Genomic DNA, 22,789 nt, shown 5'->3' with positions numbered 1-22,789 from the left:
ATAGCTGGAGTCCCGCAGCCCTGGTGCTCATAGCTGGCCCTCTATCTGCTCCAGTGCTAACAGCCTGAGCTGTTAGCCCAGCACTCAGCTCACACCTTGGGCTGTCAGCGTGGGGACGAGCGGGGATGACAGCTATAAGCCCTGCTGTCAAAAAATCCAATTTTCTGCTCAGAAACAATTATGATGGAAAATTTTTGACCAGCCCTAATATTGAGACTTCATAAATATGGAATATTACAGTTTATCCTGCTCCTGCAAGCACTTTTACAGGAGCTTAACATTACTATCCATTGAAATCATGGATAGTGAAGTTAAGCTTATACAAGTGTTTGCAGCATTGGAGCCTCAATTTTCACAGATTACATTGGAGGAAACTGAGGTGTTCCTGGGACTTTATTCCAAAGGCTTTTGGCTGTGTGGAACTGAAAGTAGGTAAATGTAGGGGGCAAGACAGTGCTGAGTGAAAGGGAAGCAAAGATGCATTAGATAACAAAGACTAATATGTTTTTAAAACTACCAAAAGAGATTTATAATTAAATAAAATTGTAGGTCATTCAAACTCCCAGGAACCTGACACGACCAGATTAAATTAATAAGAACAGATAGTAGATAATGTTTTCACTACTATATCTGGATTTTTTTTTACATATTGTTGTTACAAGTAATACTGTAACTGAAAGATAAGCAAACATACTTTTTTCTCTTCTTTACTTTCTGCATTTTGTGTGTATAATCCCTCTGGCAGCGTGGCCATTTCACACAGCAGAAGGGGAGAGAGAAATACTTTTTAAAAAACAGAAAATCTGATTATAAACCTAGAAAAACTGGCAGGGCAGGTGCAGCACCTCAGACTACTTCAAACTTGTATTATTTTTAATGACTTTAGCATTCGAGTTGATGGCATCACTCAAAACACAAAGCTACAAGTGCGGGAGATGTCATCGCACAAGTGGATCCCTCTCAACTGAGCGTGAAGGAGATGCATGCGGGTGAGGGAATGATGGCCCTGTCCCCTTGCGTCACCAATGCAGATAAATAACAGCTCCTACGTTCAGAGATGGCGAGAAGGGGAACGATTGTACCATGGACCCCAAACTGTCTGTGTAAATACAGTGAAAGGGGAAGGGCTGGGCCCCAGTGATTATAATGTCCCCTGCCAGGCCTGTACATTGCTGGCATTAGGCTGCTGCTCCCTAGTGCTCCTCAACTCATGCCCAACCTTTGCACGGGATAATGGTGCATTTCCCTGTCAGGGCAAAGGCTGGGCCATGTGCTGAGATGACCCGGGCTGATGCTGGGATCTTGGGTTCGCAGCCTCCCAGCTCCCCTCTGCTGCCCCCCGGGGGCTCTCCTGGGCCCCAAGCCCCCCTGATTGTCAGCCAACCTGGCCACCCCTAACCGCCTCCCCCAACCGCCACTCTCATTCCAACGGTCACCATGCCCAGGCTCCCCGTCACGTGCCCCACCTGCCCATCGGCTGGGCCGCTGTCCCGCCCCGCCCCCTCCTTCTCCCGGCGCGCAGGCAGGGGGCGGGCCCGGGACCGCCTGTTATTTGACCCGGAGCCCGCGCGCGCTCCCGCGCTCTCTCTCTTTCCGCCTCTGCTGCGGAGCCTCAGCTCGAGCTCTGCCGCCGCCGCGGCCATGCCCAACATCGTGCTCTTCAGCGGCAGCTCGCACCAGGACCTGTCCCAGCGCGTGGCCGAGCGGCTGGGCCTGGAGCTGGGCAAGGTGGTGACCAAGAAATTCAGCAACCAGGAAACCAGGTGACGCGGGCGGGCATCGGGGGGGGGGAGGGGTGTTAAGGAAGCGGGGCCGCTCTTGGGGTGGGGGCAGGGCCCGCGTTACCTGCTCTCCGCTGCGTCACTGGCCCCGCCCCCGCGTTCGGGTTCCAGGCCAGCTCCCCAGGGCGCTGTCCGCCCCCCCCCCCCCCGCACCCCGGCGTGGGGCCGCAGGGCCCTGGTCACGCCACTCCCCCGGGCGGGCGGCCCGGACACACTGACCCCCGGCGGCCCCCGCCCCGCTGAGCCTGACCCCTGCCTCGGCGCCGCCACCTGAGCCTTTGCCGGGCTGCCCCTCCCCCACCCAGCGCGGGCACCGTCTCTTGCGTTGAGCCGCCTTGTGTTTATGTACCAGCCCGCCACGCTCCTTCCGCGGTGGGAACCGCGTTATCCAGCCGGCAGCCCTGAGCTGGGCACTTAAAAATTATCGCCAAGAAGGCTGAACAATAAAGCTTTCTAGCCGGAAGGGCACTGATGGTTTGAGCATTGGCCAGCTAAACCCAGGGTTGTGAGCTCAATCCTTGAGGGGGCCACTTATGGATGGGGTAAAAATCTGTCTGGGGATGGGCCCTGCTTTGAGCAGGGGGTTGGACTAGATGACTGTCTGGGGTCCCTTCCAACCAGGGCCAGCTTTAGGCTGATTGAGCTGATTCGGCTGAATCAGGCCCTGCGCCTAAAAGGGCCCTGCAGCTGTCCACCCCTCCCCCAGCTCACATCCCCCTTCTCCCCTCCCCTGAATGCTCCCCCTCCCCTGCTTCCCGTGTATCAGATGTTCGCGGGAAGTCTGAAAACAAGCAGGAGCAGGCGGGCAGCAACAGGTAAGCTGGGGTGGAGGGGAGCGTGAGGAGGGCTCCGGGGAGGCGTGGCGCGGTCCAGCTGGTCCTGACTGAGCGGCTCCCTCCAGACCCAGCCCGGCCAAGCGGCTCTGGCCCCAGGGCGCTGGCCCTGGTTCCGGCCGAGCACGCCGGACCCGGCTCCAGCCTGGCTCGGGCCCCAGGGCGCCGGCCCCGGTTCTGGCCGAGCGCGCTGGATCAGGCACCGGCCTCGGTTCCGGCCAAGTGTACCGGCTCCAGCCCGGCTCGGGGCACGGGCTCCGGCCCTGGCCGAGCAGTGCTGGCTGAGCACCCCCGACGGCTCAGACCCAGCTCAGGTGGTGGACCCGGTTCTGGCCGAGCACGCTGGCCCCAGCAGCTCTGCGCAGCCCGATTCTGGGGGGGCAGGGCTTGCTGGTAAGCCCCGCCCCCAGGAATGGGGCCCCGCTCTTGCTAAAGCCAGCCCTGCTTCCAACCCTGATATTCTATGATGAGGTGACTAAAATCACACCTTTGCTTAGATCTGTTACAGCATCTTGATATTTGGGGGAGACAGGGAGGAGAAGAAATTGTATTTAAGAGTTGTGTGTTTTAAGCATTAAGCTTAAGAGTTGTGTGTGATGCTGTTTTGATGACACTCCCCCCCCCCCCCCCCACCACCACCACCATTGCTGTGTGGTATGTAGGCGTCCCCTAAATGAACATCTGTTCCTCCCAAAAAGAGCCTAGTATTTTTCGTTATTGGCTGCTGTTTTGTTTTGCCCCATTCTTAAGTTTGTCTCCAAGAAGGATGCTGCTGGCCTTTCTGTATCCTCGCTTTTAGAGGGAAGGTGTAAGAATCATCCTGCTGTCAACTTGTAGGTAAATTATCTACAGCTGTTAAATTAACAGTTGTGAGTATGTGGCAGAGAATGACCTCATGGGAGAACATCATCTTAGGCCTTGTCTACACTGCCACTTTACAGTGCTGCAACTTTCTCACTGGAAAAAACACCCCCCTGGGCACTGCAAGTTTCAGCGCTGAAAAGTGGTAGTGTAGACAGTGCACTAGTGCTGGTAGTTACTCCCCTCTTTTTTTGCTGGTGCTGCAACTACACAGCCACATTAAAGCGCTGGCTTGGCTAAGGCTAAGGGCTTGTCTACACTTGAAAGTTAGAGCGCAGTAAAGCAGTCCCAGGTGCCCTAACTCATGACCCGTCCACACTGGCAAGGCACTTAGAGCGCCTGGACTCTGCAGCTGGAGTGCTCCTGGTAATCCACCTCCACAAGAAGCATAAAGCTTGCTGCGCCTCGGCTGAAACGCCCCAGTGTCAGTGTGAATAAAGTGTTGTATTACTGCGCAATGATCGGCCTCCAGAAATGTCCCATAATCCCCTTAAGTCAAGTGACCACTCTTGTCATTGTTTTGGAATTGTCTGTAGGAATGCGGATATGCCCTTTCAAAGCTCCGTTTTCGACAGCTGGCATGCTTATCTACCCTGGGACAAAGCAAGCCATTAGTGTGGAATGTTGCTTGCTGTGAGTGTGTGTAAGAGAGGGGAGGGAGAGGGGGCGGTCTGCTGCCGTCTTAACTTACAAGATAGCATGCTGACACGCGCTCAGTTCCTCAAAAAAAAAAAAAATCCTCTCTCCCCCCACATACACAAAACACACTCCCTGTCACCCTCCACTCCCCCCCCCATTTGAAGAGAGTGGTGCAGCCACTTGCACGCTGGGATAGCTACCACAATGCACTGCTCTTTGTGGCGTTGCAGGAGATGCTCATGTGGCCATGCCAGTGCATTTGCAGCTGACCGTGTAAACACATGGCAGCGTTTTCCCTGCTGCGTTCTCCGAAGGCTGGTTTAACTCCCAGCGCTCTACATCTGCAAGTGTAGCCATGCCCTTAGACTCGCACTGTAAAGTCCTATTGATTGATTGTATCTGTTATAGTGGATTTTCTGACTAAATAGCTATGAGTTTGCATAGTATAGAATTCTGTGAGGTAGAGCCTGAAGGGATCTTGAAAGGTCATCTAGTCCAGCCCCTTTCTCTGAGGCAGGACCAAGTAAACCTAGAGAATGCCTGACCGATACTTGTCCAATCGAGTCTTAAAACCTTCAATGATGAGGATTCCACAACCTCCCTTGGAAGCCTATTCTAGAGCTTAACTACATATATCATTAAGTGGGTTTATTTTTATTTATTTTTTCCCTTATATACCTAACCTAAATCTTCCTTGCGGTAGATTAAGCATGTTTCTTTTTGTCCTACCTTCAGTGGGCATGGAGAACAATTGATAAGCATCCTTCGTACAACAGCCCTTAATGTATTTGAAGACTGTGATCAGATTCCCCCTCAGTCTTCTTTTCTCAAGACTAAAAATGGCCAGGTTTTTAACCTTTTGTCATAGATCGGGTTTTCTAAGCCTTTAATCATTTTTGTTGCTCTCCTTCTGTATACATCTTGTTGCTCTCCAATTTGTATACATCTTTCCTAAAGTGTGGCGCCTGCAATTGGACATAGTACTCCAGCTGTGGCCTCACCAGTGCCAACTAGAGTGGAACAGTTATCTCTCACCTCTTACATAGATCACTTCTGTTAATACACCCCAGAATAGCTGTCTTTTTTTTCCCTCCAATTGCATCACATTGTTAACTTGTATTTACTTTGTGATCCACTATAACCCCTAGACCCTTTTAGCAGTACATCTGCCTAGCCCAGTGGTCCCCAAACTGTGGAGCATGCTGTCCTGGGGGGAGCATGGAGGAATGTTTGGTGCGGCGAGGCCTGGGCCAGCCTCCGTGGGGGGCAAGGAGGAACTGCTACTGAGACCTGCTCTGCCCCCAGCTCCTCTCCAGCCCCAGCCCCAGGTCTGGCCCCGGTCTCAGCCACCGGCTCCCAGCCCTTACCCTAGCTGTGGCTCTGCTCTTGGCCACAGCTCCCAGCTCTGTCCCCGCTCCCACTTTGTGGCTCTTGCTCCTGGACCAGGAAAGGGGGAGGGAGGTGGACAAAAAAGTTTGGGGATCATTGGCCTAGCCAGTTATTCCTGAATTTATATTTGTGCATTTGATTTTTTTTTTTTCTCCTTAAGGGTAATACTTGACACTTGTCTCTTTTGAATTTTTTATTTTGTTGATTTCAGACTAATTCTCCAATTTGTGAAGGTCACTTTGAATTCTAAACCCATCCTTAGAAGTGCTTGCAACCCCACCTATTTTAGTGTCATTCACAGATTTTATAAATATATTCTCCACTCCCGTATCCAAGTCAGTAATGAAAATATTGAATAGTACTGGACTCAGGGCTGACCCCTGTGGGACCCCACTTGATACATCCTCCCCGTTTGACAGTGGACCATTGATAACTACTCTTCGAGTATGGTCTTTCAACCAGTTGTGCACCCACTTTATAGTACAGTAGAACCACGAACTAGGGACTGGTCAACCACACAGCTCATTTGGAACCATGTACAATCATGAAAGCTGGAGGAGGGCAACCCTGCCACTAAGTGTGGGGCTAGGCCACAGGAAGGTCCTGTGTCAAAATGTGCCTAAAATCCTGGATTGCCTTAATTTGGGCCTGTAAATAAGTAAGACTACTTGGAGTGGTGATGGAACAGAAGCCTTGCATATAGAAAAGAAGTCTGTAGTGAAATATGAGCACCCCATTTTTGAAGGCTTTCTTTGCAGTCTTAATGGGTAGCGACTTTATTTATTTAAAAACAAAAGTGAAGAACAGATGAGTTCTCTGCTTTTCCCTCCCCCAAGCCAACTAATTTCCCATGAAGGCATGCCCCATACTTTGGGAAACACTGGATTGGAGCACAAGTCAAAAGGTTCTATTTCTGCATCTGCACCAAATGTCTGAACATTTGTGCCTGAAATTACTCATCTGTAAACTTGAACTAAAATAATCTATTGTGCTTCTCATGGGTATATCAAAATATTATCATTTGTAAAATGAATAAGATTCTCAGAAGAGTACAAAAGGCAAGATTTTAAAGGTATTAGGTGCCTTGTGAGATTTTTTTTTCAAAAGCACCTAAGGTGTCTAACTCCCATTAATTTAAATGGGAGTAAAGCACCTAGTTGCCTTAAATGACTTTGGACTCTGTGCTATTTTCAAAAGTGAACTAGGCACCTGAGTCTCATTGGGGATTTAGACTCCAAATTGTCTAAGTCACTCTTGAAATAGAACCTAAACACTTCTGAAAATGTTACCTTAGTTTTGTTTTTAATTAAAAACCTTTTTAAGTATGTAACTTAAGGTGGATCCTATGATTGGACCTGTAAGGCCTGTACTTTAATCTGTCTTCAAATATTTGCATCTCTCCCTTTTTTTTCCTGTTCCACCACAGGTTTCTTCTACATTTTAACATTTTGATTAAAATTCCTCATCAATGCTAATGCTGCTTGGAACATACAATGTATCAGAGTATTTCAGATATCTCCCTGATTTTGAGTTTCCTTGAGTAATTGCATGCTTGAGCCCTTCAACTAATACAAGAGATGTGTGTAAGGATGGTCCACGAGCCTTAACTTGTAGTCCCATTGACGTTATGGTGAAGTTTGCTGTGAGTGAAGTTAAACATGGCACAAGTCTTTGCAGTATTGTGGTCTAGGACAACACTGAAAATTTGTTCTTGTGCCTACTTGTTACAAGTAGTTGTAGAAAACTGCATACTCTAGTCCTAGGGAAATTCTGTGCCACGCATGCACACAGAATTCATGTCCCCCACAATTTCTTTGCTTCCCCACAGAAAAATGGGGAAGCAAAGGAATCTGTGGGGCACACATACAGCTTCCCCAGCAGCCCGGGTGCATCTATTTAAGCACTTGGAGCAGCTGGCGGAGATGTAAATCAGCGCGGGGGAGACGTCAGACGTCCCTCTTGCTGGCTCATGTGGTGTGCTGGGTGTGGAGGGATAGGGCTTCAGGTTGTTTGGAGGTAAGCGTGATGCAGGCTTTGTCCCCTCATAGCAGAAAATGTAGCAGCCTGCCTACATAGTTGTTAATGTTTCTATTATTAGTGAATTGTTCCCATTCTTAGTCAGTTCCTCCAGGAGCATAAAACACATGTAAAAATTTTAAGGCTCCTTTAAAGGAGCATTATTGTAAATGATAGTAAGGGAGTCCTCAGCTAGTAAGATCTCTGCTTTCTCGCCTTTGTCCTGTGCCACAGTGGGACAATGGTGTTAGATTACAGCTCAGGTTCTATTTTACTTACCCATTTAAAAAAAAGACTTTTGCGGGGCAAATAAAATATTTGTCAAGTAGTCAATAAAATGTCAGGACAGACCGAACCAAGCACTTCTCAAAGTAGCCAGCCAGGTCCGGATGAAGTTACAAAAAGGGATATTTGGTCTTTTGCACAATGTGAACAGCTGTCACGTCGTGCATCAAAAATGGCTATATTAGCTTCTCGTGCTCGAGAATTCCCTACAAAACTGCATGCGGATGGGGACAAATTATTTTGCACATCCTGCAATGTTGTTCTCAGCTTGAATCTGGCATTTGAGAGCAGGAAGCCTTGCACTATTAAAGCATTTGACCTTCAGGAAGAATTGCAGATATATTTTTAGTTCTTATCTAGAGCTTCTTTCAGAAAGCACCTCCAAGTTCTTCAAATTTAGGAAGGCCGAAAACTTATCTCCTATTGAAAGACTTGCCTGTCTAGATCTCTTTTTAAAGAGGCATTCCATGAAGCTTCTGAAAAGCTTGAGAAATATTTGTCATTTGGACAACTGGGTCTGAATTTTCTGAAGGCTTGTAAATTATTTGATCCTCATCATGTTTATCCTTCCAGAACACTGAGTATTTTCAAGCAATACCTGGTTGGCTTTTCTTTTTCCTGAGGTACCTGAATAAGAGCTAAAACTACAGAAAAAAGATTGTGCCTGAAGCTATTCAAAGTCAACCTATTTTTGTAGACCTCCAAGTGTTTTGGCTTTCAGTGAAAGAGAGAATTCTAAATATTGCCAAACTGGCCTTGAATTGTGTAAATGCTGTCTCAAACTTTGCAGATGCAGAGAGAAGTTTTTCATTCTGACAGGAGGAAATTACTAAGTGAGAAAAACTTGAAAGCTTAGTTTTCTGTACTATAATTTAGATGAAAATACAGGATTTTCACTGGAATGCAGGCTATTGATTACCAAGTACTTGTAACTTAACTTTCATGTGTTTAGGAAATGCTGAATAGTTACTGTGACTTTTTTCTGTATTGTAGATTAAATAAATTACCAAAATAATTGAATCTGGTGTGATTATATTGCATTCTTTTGACAAAGTACGCAGAATTTTTAATTTTTTGGTGCAGAATTTGACCAGGAGTAATAATCTAAAGTGCCACAAGTGCTATAAATTCTAAGCAAATAGGTGTAGCATAAAGCTGCATCTAGCACTTTGGCTGGTTAGTGTGGTTAAAAAAAACCTACCATGAAAGATATCACTAAGGTAAAATTACTCAGTGAGAGTCAACAGAATCTCTATGTAAGAAGTTGAGGTAAACAGAGTGTTACCAAATAGTTGAATTTGATTAAACTATGCAAAACATAGTTGTAATGTTAGTGCAAAGGAATGGATCTTGCCCCTTCTCTATATCCTCACTAAATTACGTTGTGTAAACATAAACAATCCAAAATGGATTAATTAGTAATTAGGTCCCGATACATCTACTAAAGTCACTTTATTCCAATAATATATCTAGGCTTTTCAGAATTCAACTATTATTTTTATTATTTTGATTGGATATCTATTTTTAAGAATTTTTTCTATTTTTATTTTTTTTTTGCTTTAACAGTTGTGGGATGTTATGGGGAGGGGATCACACAATTTAATGTCAAACATTGATTCAAAAAGTTAAAGCTTTATAACTGTTAAACTGTCAGCATCACATGTCAAAATACACAAGGTGAAATCCCTAAACTCTGCTTTTCAAGCAGTATTTTTCTTTTCTTGTCTATAAATTTTGGTTGATGGAAATATGTTTTTGTTGGCTTGTGTGTGTGTACAGTGAAGTAGACATTTGCTGATGTTTTAACAACTAAACATCTAATACTTTCAAACCCAAGTATATCTAGGGTATCCGTTACAAATTCTGACTTGTTAGCTTAGTATTTTAAGAAAAAAAGTGGCTACTGATTTCATTCTTGCTCTCCTATTTGTGCTGTTGTACTTCTCATTTGTCTTCACAGTAGATGGTTTTATTGAATCTTTCTAGTAACTTTGTATGCACTTGGGTGTAAACTGAAGACGCTGAGAATTAGACAAACAACTGACAGAAGATCATACGTCTCTCAAGGAAAATTCTGACTAATTTATCCTTTATTAAATTGCTGAATAGTGGCTAAGGAATGAGCTGCATATCCAATCTGATTAGTTTTTGCTGCCTCACTTCTTCAATACTGAACTTTGAGAAGGTAAACATTGAGGGTACTAACATGTTGCATGACTATCTTCAGCTAGTTGTGAGAAAACCTTCTTGTAGGCAAACATACTTTTTCACTTCTGTGGTACCTCTAATTAGAGCAGGGGTGGCCAAACTTACTGGCCCTCCGAGAGACATATGGCAGTCTACGAAGTTCGAGAGCTGGGGCACACCTGCAGGGGTTTGTGGCTTGAGCTCCACTCTTGCTGAAGCCCTGAGCCCTGGCATGTGTGCCCTGCAGGGTAGAATCCCCAAGACCCTTCCCTCCCCACTGGGCAGAAGCCCCTCTTGCACCACTCCGCTGCAAAGCAGAGGTCCCGAGCTCCCCTTCCACCCAGCCTGGTAGGTGGAGAATGGGGGTTAGTGGGGGGGCTCCACGAGCTACACTTTAATGGTAAAAGAGCCGCATGTGGCTCGTGAGCCAGAGTTTGGCCACCTCTGAATTAGATGATCACTAAATGCTATGAAAACATTAATTTCAGCCTAAAATCTTTGTGTGCACATTGCTGCAGAGATTTGCAAACACATGACCTAACAGCTCAGACTTGTGCCTACAAAATAGTTGTGTATTAGAGGTGAAAAACGTGGCCTCAAACCTCTGTACGCTGTGAGTGAAGGGAACATTACTCTCATTTTCCAAGAGGGTCAGTAGGCTTAAAGGTTGTGGCTAGCTCAAGTACATTGATAAGCAACAGTCATTGGTATATTGAGAAAGAGAACGCAGGCAAAGTGGCTCCCAGTGCTATACTCTAATCCAGGGGTTCTCAAACTTCATTGCATCATGACCCCCTTCTGACAACAAAATTACTACGTGACCCCAGTAGGGGGGACTGAAGCCTGAGCCCGTCCGCTCCCCAGGCATGCTGGGCCAAAGCCCAAGAGCTTCAGCCTCAGGCAGAGGGCCTGTAATCTGAGTCCCACTGCCTAGGGCTGAAGCCCTCGGGCTTTGGCCCTGCATTGAGGGGCTCAGGCTTCAGCCCTGGGCCCCAGCAAATCTAAGCCAGTCCTGGTGACCCCATTAAAACAGGGTCATGACTCACTTTGAAGTCCTGACCCACAGTTTGAGAACCGCTGCTCTTTTGACTAGAATATACTTCTCCCAAAGGTATATACATACAGAAAGCATATACTACATTATTGGTCTCATGTGAGTTCTATCTTAATGAAGTATTTTTAGTAATGGCTACAAAGAAAGTTAAAATGTTATAACAAACTGTTTTCTATATGTAGTAAAAATGAATACACTTCATTTAACAAACTTTCCCCAACTACATAACTATTTACAAATTATTGATTACTTGTTGTACTTGCTACAATCTTTTCTTTCTTCCACTAAGCCTTCTCTCTGTCATTCTGAGGATATTTCTCAGCTTTGGCAGTACAGTATCTCCTTTTTACATTTCACGTATTCCTTCTCTTTCCCTTGTGTAATAGTTCTCCTGGTGGGCATAAAAATAAGTTTTTAACTTTAAAGATTTTGTTCAGAAGAAATGTTACAGGGCTCTTGCACATGGTGATATTATGAACCATTTTCCTAATCTCCTTCAGACCTATCCCAAAGTTCTCACATGCTAGGGCAACATGTGTTTACTTTGTTTAAGCTCTTTTCAACAAGAGCACCGAGTCAAAGCTGTGATGATTTCTTTATTCATCATTTACTGTGTTCTTGGGGGGAAATATCCTTATTTAGCACTTATGAGCTCACTTTAGGTGGCCATGGCTGGAAGTTGTTCATACATTTTTATTTTATTTTAATTTTACTGAGAGATTGAGAGAAGTCCACTTTAGAGCTAGATTAGTAGGGTCAGCACAAATAATGTTTGTTTGATTTTAATTGCGCTTGGATATTCGAATACTTGATGCAAGTGTGTCACTGTTGTCCCTGCCTAAACTGATTGCTCCCATGTGCTAACATGAAATTAATTTTTATTATAGGTGGGGCCGGTAGCACCACCTATCATTAAGGTTGCTTGACACTTCCCATTATAAGGCGCTGTCTTCAGTTGCTTATAACTTTGTCAGACTTCAACCATTTGGGCTGAAATTTTATACGTTGGGTGTCTGCCTTTGGGTGAATTTTTGTGTGTGGGGGGGAATTTCATTCAAAACGGTTTTGAGAATGAGGCTAGGAAAAAATTGTTTTGTCTATTATAAAATTCTGGCAACCTTTCCTTTGAACAGTTCTAGTGCCCCCCATGCTTTGGAGCAGGGACTTGAAATTTGCAGAAGGGTGGCCTCTCTCAGGGATGTGCCTTACCCATCCCTATGAAAATTCTCCCAAATATTTGGCCGAGTTATAAGCCTTTGAAAATTCTCAGTTTGCATATGATCAGTAGAGACTTGGTGGAGCTTAACAGCTAATCTCCAGAGATTCCATCCTCACAGAGTGTGCTCAAGCTTCTCATAGCTATTAGTGTTGACCAGAGTTCATGTGCCATGCCTGCAGAGTGAAATTGCATGAACCTTTTTCCTCAGGGCTACAGGAGTGAAGCCAGACCTTCCCTGTAATGGGTGCTCTGGGTTGGGACTGGGGACTGGAATTGGCAGCAGAAAGCGTCTGTCTCCTGTATTGTCAATGACCCCTCCCACCTGCTGGTGTCCAGGTAGCATGGAGGAAGAAGCAGTCAATCAAATGTAAAGGGGACAAAAGCTGGACCAGAGGGGAGGGAAAGGAGTAGATTAGGACAAAGAGTCTGGTGAGACTGGGACTGGAGAGTGGGGAGAAGATCCTGGGGTATGGGGGAGTCTGGGACTGGGTTGGGAAACCTGAGGTGTGGAGAGTGGAATTGGGTAGGCAAGGAGAATGGGACTGGGATTAGGAGCCAATGGAGGAGAAGAGACAAGACACAGGGACAGATGGAGGGGATGGGTGGAACTAGTCAAGCTTGGGTGGGGGGCAGGGGAGAACAGGCCGAAGAGCTTAGAATGGAACCCAAGATTCTGCAATCACACTGTTCCTCGGCTGTCACCAAATATCATTGAAACCCACTGGCTCATCTGCCTCTAATGCTGGTCCGCATAGACGATGACAACCTACCATTGCTATCAGTTAGTCTATTAGCTCAAGTGACAGAGACCTGTAGTAGATCTGAATGTTGTAATCCTACTGCTGTCCAATCTGGACATCAGTATGATGCCCCCTGATGGGATTCCCGTTTTACCATTTTGCCTCCTTTAAAAACTTAGGAAATTGCACACCAAACAGCGATGTTAAAAGAACATTAAGTTTGCAGAGTCAAGCATACACAAGTTAGAAAATTCCAGAATTAAGGTTCCCTGTACATTCCTGTTTCTGACCTGAAAAGCATATGCATTATGCTTCAATCTTTAATTACATGATCACTTGCTATTTTTTCCCCAGAGCCCTTGCTTCTTTTAGTGTGCAGAATGGGGCTACACACTGAACAGTGAGGAGAAAACAAAATATTGAATAGGTACTCATTAAGTGAGCACAGTCCATTCTGTTTGTAATGTTTGTTCAGATGTGTATACATGCAATACAAGGTGTACCGATCCTTGCTGTAGGTGCTTCGTGACACATTTTTAAAAAATAACTACAGTACACCCAGGGGCGGCTCTAGCTTTTTTGCCGCCCCAAGCACTGCAGGCAGGCTGCCTTTGGCGGCTTGCCTGACGGAGGTCCCTATTCCCGCGGATTCGGCGGCGCGCCTGCGGGAGGTCCGCCGGTCCCGTGGCTTCGGCGTACCTGCCGCTGAAACCGCGGGACCAGCGGACCTCCCGCAGGCTCACCACTGAAGGCAGCCTGACTGCCGCCCTCACGGCGACCGGCAGGGCGCCTCCCCCGCGGCTTGCCGCCCCAGGCAGGCGCTGGGAGTGCTGGTGCCTGGAGCCACCGCTGAGTACACCCTCACTATAATAAACCTGTTGAGAGTCAAGCTTTTCGTCCATTATAGCCAGGGGGTCATTACAGTGAAAGGACAATCAAAATGAGAACAATAAACTGCTGGAGTAAGTTAATGAAATCACTTTGGATAAAGGTGTTGGCTAAATTAATTAATAAAATAACTACTTGTGACATGCATCCTGTACTGTTAGTTTATTGAAGAACACAATACAAAAAACCACAAATCCCAAATTGAAATGGAACATTCAGAAGCGCATCACCACATTTTCAGTTTTGGTTCAATTAAAAAAAATAAAAATTCTAAACATTAAGTCTCAGTTCTAAAAGAATATTTCATCAATTTTGCTTTGCCATGCTGGTTGCATGGAAGCTCCATGAGCCAACATCAGCATTTGACAGAGTTGTAAGATGTTTACTGCCTCAACATCCTGTATTTCCATCCATGCAATAGCAGTCTCTAACCCTTGTACTGCCTCAGACGCAAATGGGCCAGGGGGTGCTGATTCGTCTGCCTCCTTAATTTCATTTTCCTGGGCATTTGACATCCTCAACACTTTGCAAATGATGTCTTCATCTGTCAGCATGGTGATCACTGCACACTTATCTACATGAAGCCATTCACTACAGCTTCTGGATCCTCTACTCCAGTGGTTCTCAACCAGGGGTACGCGTACCCCTGGGGATACGCAGGTCTTCCACAGGAACATCAACTCATCTGGATATTTGCCTAGTTTTACAACAGACTACATAAAAAGCACTAGCGAAGTCAGTACAAACTAAAATTTCATACAGTTACTTGTTTATAGTGCTCTATATACTATGCACTGAAATACAAGTGCAATATTTATATGCCAATTGATTTCTTATGATAAAGTAAGCAATTTTTCAGTGATACACCTCTACCCTGATATAAAGCGACCCGATATAACATGGGTTTGCATAGAGTGCGGTAAAGCAGCGCTCTGGGGAGCGAGGCTGCGTGCTCCAGCGGATCAGCGCGTCAGTGTGTCTGGCACCCACCAGGATAATTTCTAACCAATCAACTGTGGTGTGCAGCCGCCCATCAGCTGTTTTGGCAGGGAGCCAACAGATGAGCAGTGTGGCTGCAGTTTCTAAGCCGCCTCCCACAGCAGGTAAAAATGGTCCGTTTCCAGGGCAGAGCAGGCTTTTACTCCTTCCTGAGCAAGAAGTTGATATGGTTGTCCCTGAGGAGCTCTTGGATCAGCAGTTCCTCTCTCCCCCTCTGCTCTGGGCTGTGGGAAATGTAAATTCCCCATTGTGTGGGCTGCTGCTGCTCCGAGGCTGGGAGCGGGAGAGCTGTCTGGATTGCTCTGTCCGCCCTACCCCTTCGCACACAGAGGGAGTCTTTAAATGAGTTTCACAAATGCCCCCTCAGGCTGAGCAGCTGGGAGCCTGTGTGAGTTAGAAATCCCCCCTCCCCCTCCCCTGCAGCCAGCAGCAGTGCTAGCAGCCCCTGGGCAGTCAAAGCACTTCATGTAAGTAAATAGTTCCCACCCAGCTGATAGGATGAGACCCAGGAGACCGCATTTCTGGCTAGCCTTAGCAGAGAGAAGGAGTCTCTCCCACAAAGCTGATCGGTTTTATTTTCAGTGTCAGTCAGTGCTCCCCTGAGACATTTCAGTTGCTCTTGATGGAAATCAGAGGAAGTAGTATTGTACATATCTCTGCTTCTCAATCTTTTTTTCTTGAAAGTCAATGGATCCTGGGGATCCTACCTAGCTTTCCATACAATTTTGAACCCCGATGTGGCCCTCAGGTCAAAAAATTTCCCAACCCCTGCATTAGGTGTTCTCATCTCTCCTGCCTATTTTAATCTCATTTCTAAATTGCGTGCAGTATAGACTAAGCTTAAGTTGTCTCACTAGTTGTATTTTGGAAACATTGTAACTCTGCGCTGACGTTTTCTAAACAATTTTAAAAAATTGTTTGCATTAATACAGTATTAAAATACCATTGACGTGATGGCAAGCAGTTCACAGCCATGGAAACGAAAGGCATGGACAGCCAAAGAAAAACTGGAAGCTTTGGACAGACTGAAATCAGGAATGAGCCAAGCGAAGATCTCAAAAGAACTAGGAGTGGGGGAATCAACATTAAGAGGGTGGATCAAAGCTGTGGAAAAATTACGGTCAGTGATAGTTGAATTGGGTGAAAGTGAAGGCCTGGAAAGGAAGCGCCTAAGAATTGCCCTGGATAACCAACTAGATAGAGCAGTATTTACGTGGTTTACCCAATAACACTCCGAAGGCATGCCAATTTCCGGTGACATTATAAGGAAACAAACGGAGAAATTGAAGAAGGATCTTAATTTTAGACGCTCAGGCAAGGCCGCTTCTGCACATCAAGGTAACAAATTTAAGCTAGCAGTGGATGGCTTAATAGTTTTTAAAAAGTCATGGCATTCGGCAAGTCACAATTTCAGGAGAGACGCGTTCCGCAGATATAAAAGCTTGCGCCGGATACCCGCTAAAATTACAAGAGATCCTCATTGAGGGTGGCTATGCTCCGGAGCAAATCTATAACGCTGGTGAAACTGGCTTATGTTACTGTATGCTGCCGGATAGAACACTTGCTTCTAGGACCGAAGAACAAAAGGCCGAAGGTTTTAAGGTGATAAAAGAGAGAGTGACAATGCTTTTCTGCGTGAATAAAACTGGTTCACGTAAACTTAAACCTCTGTGCATAGGCAAATCCAGGTCACCTAGGGCTTTCCACCACAAGAACATGGATTCGCTTTCATTCATTTATTGCCATTCAAAAAATGCCTGGATGACATCAGATATTTTCGAGGAATGGTTTAAGAAATATTTTGTACCAGCTGTCCGGAGCCACCTATGCAGACAAAACCTGGAGCCAAAGACATTGCTCCTACTTGACAACTGTCCCGCCCACCCCCCAGTTGAGACCTTAACCAGCAAAGATGGGAAGATAAAGGTGAGCTACCTCCCTAAGAATACGATGTCCAAAATACAGCCAAGATCAAGGCATTATAGCCACATTTAAAATGAACTATCGTAAAGCCTTAGTAAAGAAAATTGTTGAGGACAATAGTAGCATAATGGATGTAATCAAGGCATTGAATTTGCTGGATGTATTTAACTTAGGAGAGACAGCCTGGCTAGGAATCACTCCGTCAACGATAGAGAAATGTTGGAATCGTGGTCTCAAAAGTGCTGTTGTCACTGAAAGCGACGACAACCAAGATGAGGAAGAAGACTAAGATGAGAACAACTTTGAAGGTTTTATGGAAGAAGAGGCCATGGAGGCAGAACGAGTCTACAGGGAACTTATGGCTCAAAGTGGGATAGCTGATGTTCAAGAGTGGATGGAGGTGGATGCTATGTGTCCAACCTATGAACGACTTACAGATGTAGGTATAATTCATAATGTTGCCCCTCAACCACCTGGTGCCTCAGAAAATGTGTCTAACCCTGAGGATAGTGACGAAGAACCCTCGGAGCCATCGCCCAAAGCTGCTGATGCGGTTGTAGGGTTAGAGATTGGTCTTAAGTGGCTAGAAAGCCAGGATGTGGATAGACTGCAAATACTGCAGTTAAAATCCATAATTGACCTGGCGAAGAAGAAAGATTCATAGATTCATAGATTATAGGACTGGAAGGGACCTCGAGAGGTCATCGAGTCCAGTCCCCTGCCCGCATGGCAGGACCAAATACTGTCTAGACCATCCCTGATAGACATTTATCTAACCTACTCTTAAATATCTCCAGAGACGGAGATTCCACAACCTCCCTAGGCAATTTGTTCCAGTGTTTAACCACCCTGACAGTTAGGAACTTTTTCCTAATGTCCAACCTAGACCTCCCTTGCTGCAGTTTAAACCCATTGTTTCTGGTTCTATCCTTAGAGGCTAAGGTGAACAAGTTCTCTCCCTCCTCCTTATGACACCCTTTTAGATACCTGAAAACTGCTATCATGTCCCCTCTCAGTCTTCTCTTTTCCAAACTAAACAAACCCAATTCTTTCAGCCTTCCTTCATAGGTCATGTTCTCAAGACCTTTAATCATTCTTGTTGCTCTTCTTTGGACCCTTTCCAGTTTCTCCACATCTTTTTTAAAATGCGGCGCCCAGAACTGGACACAATACTCCAGCTGAGGCCTAACCAGAGCAGAGTAGAGCGGAAGAATGACTTCTCGTGTTTTGCTCACAACACACCTGTTAATACATCCCAGAATCATGTTTGCTTTTTTTGCAACAGCATCACATTGTTGACTCATATTTAGCTTGTGGTCCACTATAACCCCTAGATCCCTTTCTGCCGTACAGTCTTTTCCCATTCTGTATGTGTGAAATTGATTTTTCCTTCCTAAGTGGAGCACTTCCTTCCTAAGTGGAGCAGAAGCATGAAGCAACAAAGTATAACAAGGTTTTTTTAAATTAAAAAAATGTTAAGGGGTGCATCTTGAATAAGAGAGCATCTTGTACCCCCAAAAAAGTTTTCAGACTAGTGTATTTAATAGTTCATATTGCATAACAATCTACGTATAACATAGTTGGCTAAGTGACAAAGTGGCCCATGCTCCTATTTGCTAAAATACCAAAATCCTTTTTTACAACAGTTTGTAAGGATGTTTAATTAAAGAGTTTTCTGATATTTTATGTGAATTTTGCATTTTCCTAAGCATTACACACAGACCAAACAATTGATGTCTGATGAAACCTAGCCAACATGGTTGCATTTAGCAGTGTTTAGTATCTGTGTTGTTAATATACTGTATCTTTTAAGTAAACTTATAAAATAATTGTTGTAATTAAAGAAAGGAGATACAATTTAACCATTGTAGAACAGATTTATTTACTGCATACACCATGTTAGTTCTAACAAAAATGATTTGCTGACTATTAATAACGGAAATGCTTGAGGCCAAAGCAAGTTCGATGTAACGCGGTTTCACCTATAACGCGGTAAGATTTTTTGGCTCCTGAGGACAGCGTTCTTTCTGAGGTAGTGGCGTAGTTTACTGTGACAGTTTTGTACTTTTATTTCTGATTTTTGTAATCAAGAAGTTAAGTGAGGTGGAAACTTGGGGTAGGCAAGACAAATCAGTCCAGAAAGGGGTTCAGTAGTCTAGAAAGGTTGAGGGCCACTGCTCTACTCCATCCAGCAAATGAAAGCATCCAGACGTCCAACAGAAGTTAGTCGTCATTGTTTTCCAGTTGTGCATGCATGTTCAGCATCCAGTAGTGTACTGTAGTTGGGACCCAGGTACAGGTTTGTTATAGACTAAGATTTGTAATTATGATATAGTGAGGTGTAACCTTCGGCAATCCTCATAATTATAATGCATCTGAAAATATAGTTATGATTTTTATGGTCTCCCACCAGAGTCACCCTTGTTCCTTGCAGCTACAGAAAACAAATGGGCCAGCCTGAAAGGTGGTGAACTAGGACTAGGGTGAGTTCCCAAGCTATGGGGCTCTCATGAAACCATGCCTGCTCCCTCTAGTCTCTTCTGAGCAGGGCTTCAGTTCTTGCTGATTGCATTGTGGCAATGTGGCTAGGACATTTGAAGCTTTATAAATCTGACTGGCTCATTGGGTTAGATATGGATTTAAATAGCTGATAGTATTATCATGCAGGAAGTACTTTTTCTAAGACAAGAATAGTATGTTTCAGAGTAACAGCCGTGTTAGTCTGTATCCGCAAAAAGAAGAACAGGAGTACTTGTGGCACCTTAGAGACTAACAAATTTATTAGAGCATGTTGTGTATGCTTAAGGAAGAGAAAGAGACCAGGTGTTGGGGCAATATATATATTTTTTAAATTGGATCAACTTCTGTAAATGAGAGAGACAAGCTTTCGAGCTTACACAGAGCTCCTCTTCAGGTTTAGGAAATCTGCTCAGAGTGACACTGAGGAAGAGCTCTGTGTAAGCTCTACAGCTTCTCTTTCTCTCACCAACAGAAGTTGATCCAATAAAAAATATTACCTTACCCACCTTTTCTCTCGTATCCTGGGATTGACATGACTACACTAACACTGTGTTAAGTTAGTTTAATGTCTGTGATTGGTACCATGCAGAAGGTCTCGGTTTGGTTCAAGAGTTTGATTTCTTGCCCTTTAGGCCTGTAGGGAGCAAAAGTATTGTAGTACTCCATGCTCGGCCTATTGCATTTTTTAAAAATTCGCTTTGCCATTTTAAATCCGCTTTAGCTTTACATTCTGTGGTAGGGGATGTCAGTACATTGCATGCTGCAGTTTCTTGGGAAGCATGCAGCATTAATTTTGAGGCAAAACTGAACGTTGTAAATCTGGGGAAGAAGGGAGAGTAAAATAAAGGGAATCTCTTGCGTTCCAGTGTAGAGAAACAAAGGAAGCAAACCCAGTTTAAAAAAAAAAAAAGGCAGGCTGTTTTTAAGCATTTTGAATTATGAGCTGAAGTAAAAACTGCTTTTCACGTGCATTTGAGAATAGTATTAGTTTCTTGATTTGAATAGTGTTTTTTAGTGTGGAGGAAAAAATTCATTGTTCTTTTTTTAAAGCTGCCTAGAGGCAAATATTTTCTCTAGCTGAAGAAACAAATAACAGAGTGGAGTGATGAAATAATGCTAATCTATCTTGTTGATAGATGTTTTAATGGGCATGATCTTTTAATGCTCCAAGCCTCCTTTGGAGATGGCAAGGAAACCATGTAAAACAAGTTAAGATTTTCTTTTCAATGTCTACACTACCACTTATGTCGGCATAACTTACGTCACTTAGGTTGGTGTAACTTCTGTCGCTCAGGGAGCTGGCTTATTCGTACCCCTAAGTGCCAGTGTGAACAGTGCTATGTCAGATAAAGAATTTCTCCCGCTGGCATAGCTACTGCTGCTCATTGGGGTTAAATTAAGTCCATGGTAAAGCTCTATCCTGTTATCTTAGAGCGGCTACACTTGAGAGCTTATAGTGGTGCAGCTACATTGGTGCAGCTATGCCACTATAAACTCTCTAGTGTAGCCATAGCCTCAGTGTTAGACTAAATGAGTGGCTTCTGTTCTTTATCAACAGTAATTATTTTATGCAGCTTGGTATAAACCTTTCAAGTGGTGCATTTAGAGTAAAATAGCAAAGTTCAGATTTTTTTTGCAATATACAAAGTAAAATGTACTGTGTGTGCTAAATGAACAATCATATACTCTACACATATTGGACTGTTAACTACTAATAGCTCTCAGTAGATCTTTCTTTTTAAAAATCCGTTCCATGAACTCAGAATTATTGTTTGATCCTATAATTATTTCTTCTGTTTAAGTTCTTTAAATAATCCATTGGCCTAACCTTACTCTTTTTCAGTGTAGAGATTGGTGAAAGTGTGAGAGGGGAAGATGTGTATATCATCCAGAGTGGCTGTGGAGAAATCAATGATAACTTGATGGAACTTCTAATAATGATCAATGCTTGCAAGATTGCATCATCATCCAGAGTGACTGCAGTAATTCCATGTTTTCCATATGCCAGGCAAGATAAGAAAGACAAGGTAGGTGAGGTGTGTTTGAATTACAAAGCCAATATGAAACTACACTCTAATTTCTTTCCCATTTGTCCCGATCAAAATTTTTTAAGATAATCCATACGCTTTTGTAAATGCTTCTAGGAGACTGACCAGACTTGTTTACATTGCCAGTATTTGCCTTTCTCAAAAATTATTATATAATCCTTAAAGGACTGTTGGTAACCAAAATGAATAAGACAAGCCATTCAATTATTCTTATTTATATTTTGATAGACAATTTCAGCTAGCAGTCTATTCACAAGTGCAGGTTTTGTGTGTGTTTTCAGTCTTCTGTTTTGAAAAACTCCTACAATAAGTTAACTTCAGTTTTGAGGGCTATATTGTTTTGGAGAGTGTCTGTCTGTAATTCAACACTTCTGTACATTAAAAGAGAAGGGTACACCCTTTCTAAACTAATTCAGTTGTTACATTAAATAAATAAATAAATACTTAAAAATGCTATATTTTATTAAACATGAAATAGAGGTGATAGAGATGTAGGAAAAGAGAAGAAGTTAATAGAAGTGAAGAACAACCACTAGAGTGGGAAAACTGAAGTGCTCTAACTATTCTTCAGGCAGCTGGTGGAGGTGGGAATGGGAGCCTTGGTTAGATAGCTACCCCTTTTTCTGTATAATCTAATAGTAAAACATTCCATTAACATTTCCTTGAAGGGGAAGGAACAGTCATTGGTTATGCTAGGTTAATGAAACTGACTGGGAAACTCTTCAGTCATGCTGCTATATATTTAGTTATTTATTTTGTGTAGGACATGGTATTAATCCTGTAAAATAATTTGTTAATAGAAAACTGATATTTTCAAGTTAAACATGTACTTGGATGTTTTGGATCTGTGCTCCCTAATATCGAACTTAAATCTTCCTTGTTGCAAATTAAGCTCATTACTACTTGTCCTACCTTCACTGGGCATGGCGAACAATTGATCACCGACCTCTGTATAAAAGCCCTCCACTTGTTTGAAGACTGTGATCAGGTCCCCCCTCAGTCTTCTTTTCTCCAGACTAAAAATGCCCAGTTTTTAACCTTTCCTCATCGGTCAAGGTTTCTAAATCTGTTATTTTGCTCTCCTGTGGATTCTCTCTCCAGTTTGTCCACATCTTTACTAAAGTCAGCACCCAGAACCGTGCACAGTATTCCAGCTGAGACCTCACCAATGCCAAATAGAAAAAGACAGTTTTATCTCCTGAGTCATTGTAACTATGCTGGTTCTGGCAGGACCCAACTGAGAGTGCTGATTCAGGACCAATTGCTTAAAACTGGGCAGTTACAGCCCAAGGCTGGGGTTTTTCCACCTCTAAGGCAAACCAAACCAGCCAGACAAAGAGGACTATTGTCTCACCCCACTGGCTAACCACAAGTCACACAAGCAATTCCCTTAGACACTCCAGTTTC

At 44.2% G+C, this 22,789-nt stretch overlaps 1 protein-coding gene across 2 annotated transcripts in view; it reads left to right on the top strand.

Annotated features, from left to right (window-relative positions):
• Positions 1-1,553: 1,553 nt before the first annotated feature.
• The window catches only part of PRPS2 (phosphoribosyl pyrophosphate synthetase 2), a 41,161-nt gene continuing 19,925 nt past the window's right edge, over positions 1,554-22,789 (top strand). The window contains exons 1-2 of one of the 2 annotated variants that reach the window (XM_054007753.1): positions 1,554-1,763; positions 21,178-21,361. In XM_054007753.1, coding sequence (XP_053863728.1) covers positions 1,642-1,763; positions 21,178-21,361 — 306 coding nt within the window. In that variant the 5' untranslated portion in view covers positions 1,554-1,641. The remainder of the gene's footprint in view (positions 1,764-21,177; positions 21,362-22,789) is intronic. The other variant, XM_054007761.1, reaches the window with a different exon arrangement.

Source organism: Malaclemys terrapin, chromosome 1 (assembly GCF_027887155.1).
Source record: "Malaclemys terrapin pileata isolate rMalTer1 chromosome 1, rMalTer1.hap1, whole genome shotgun sequence".
NCBI classification, from domain to species: Eukaryota; Metazoa; Chordata; order Testudines; family Emydidae; genus Malaclemys; species Malaclemys terrapin.
This window is presented reverse-complemented; position numbering and strand designations above follow the sequence as displayed.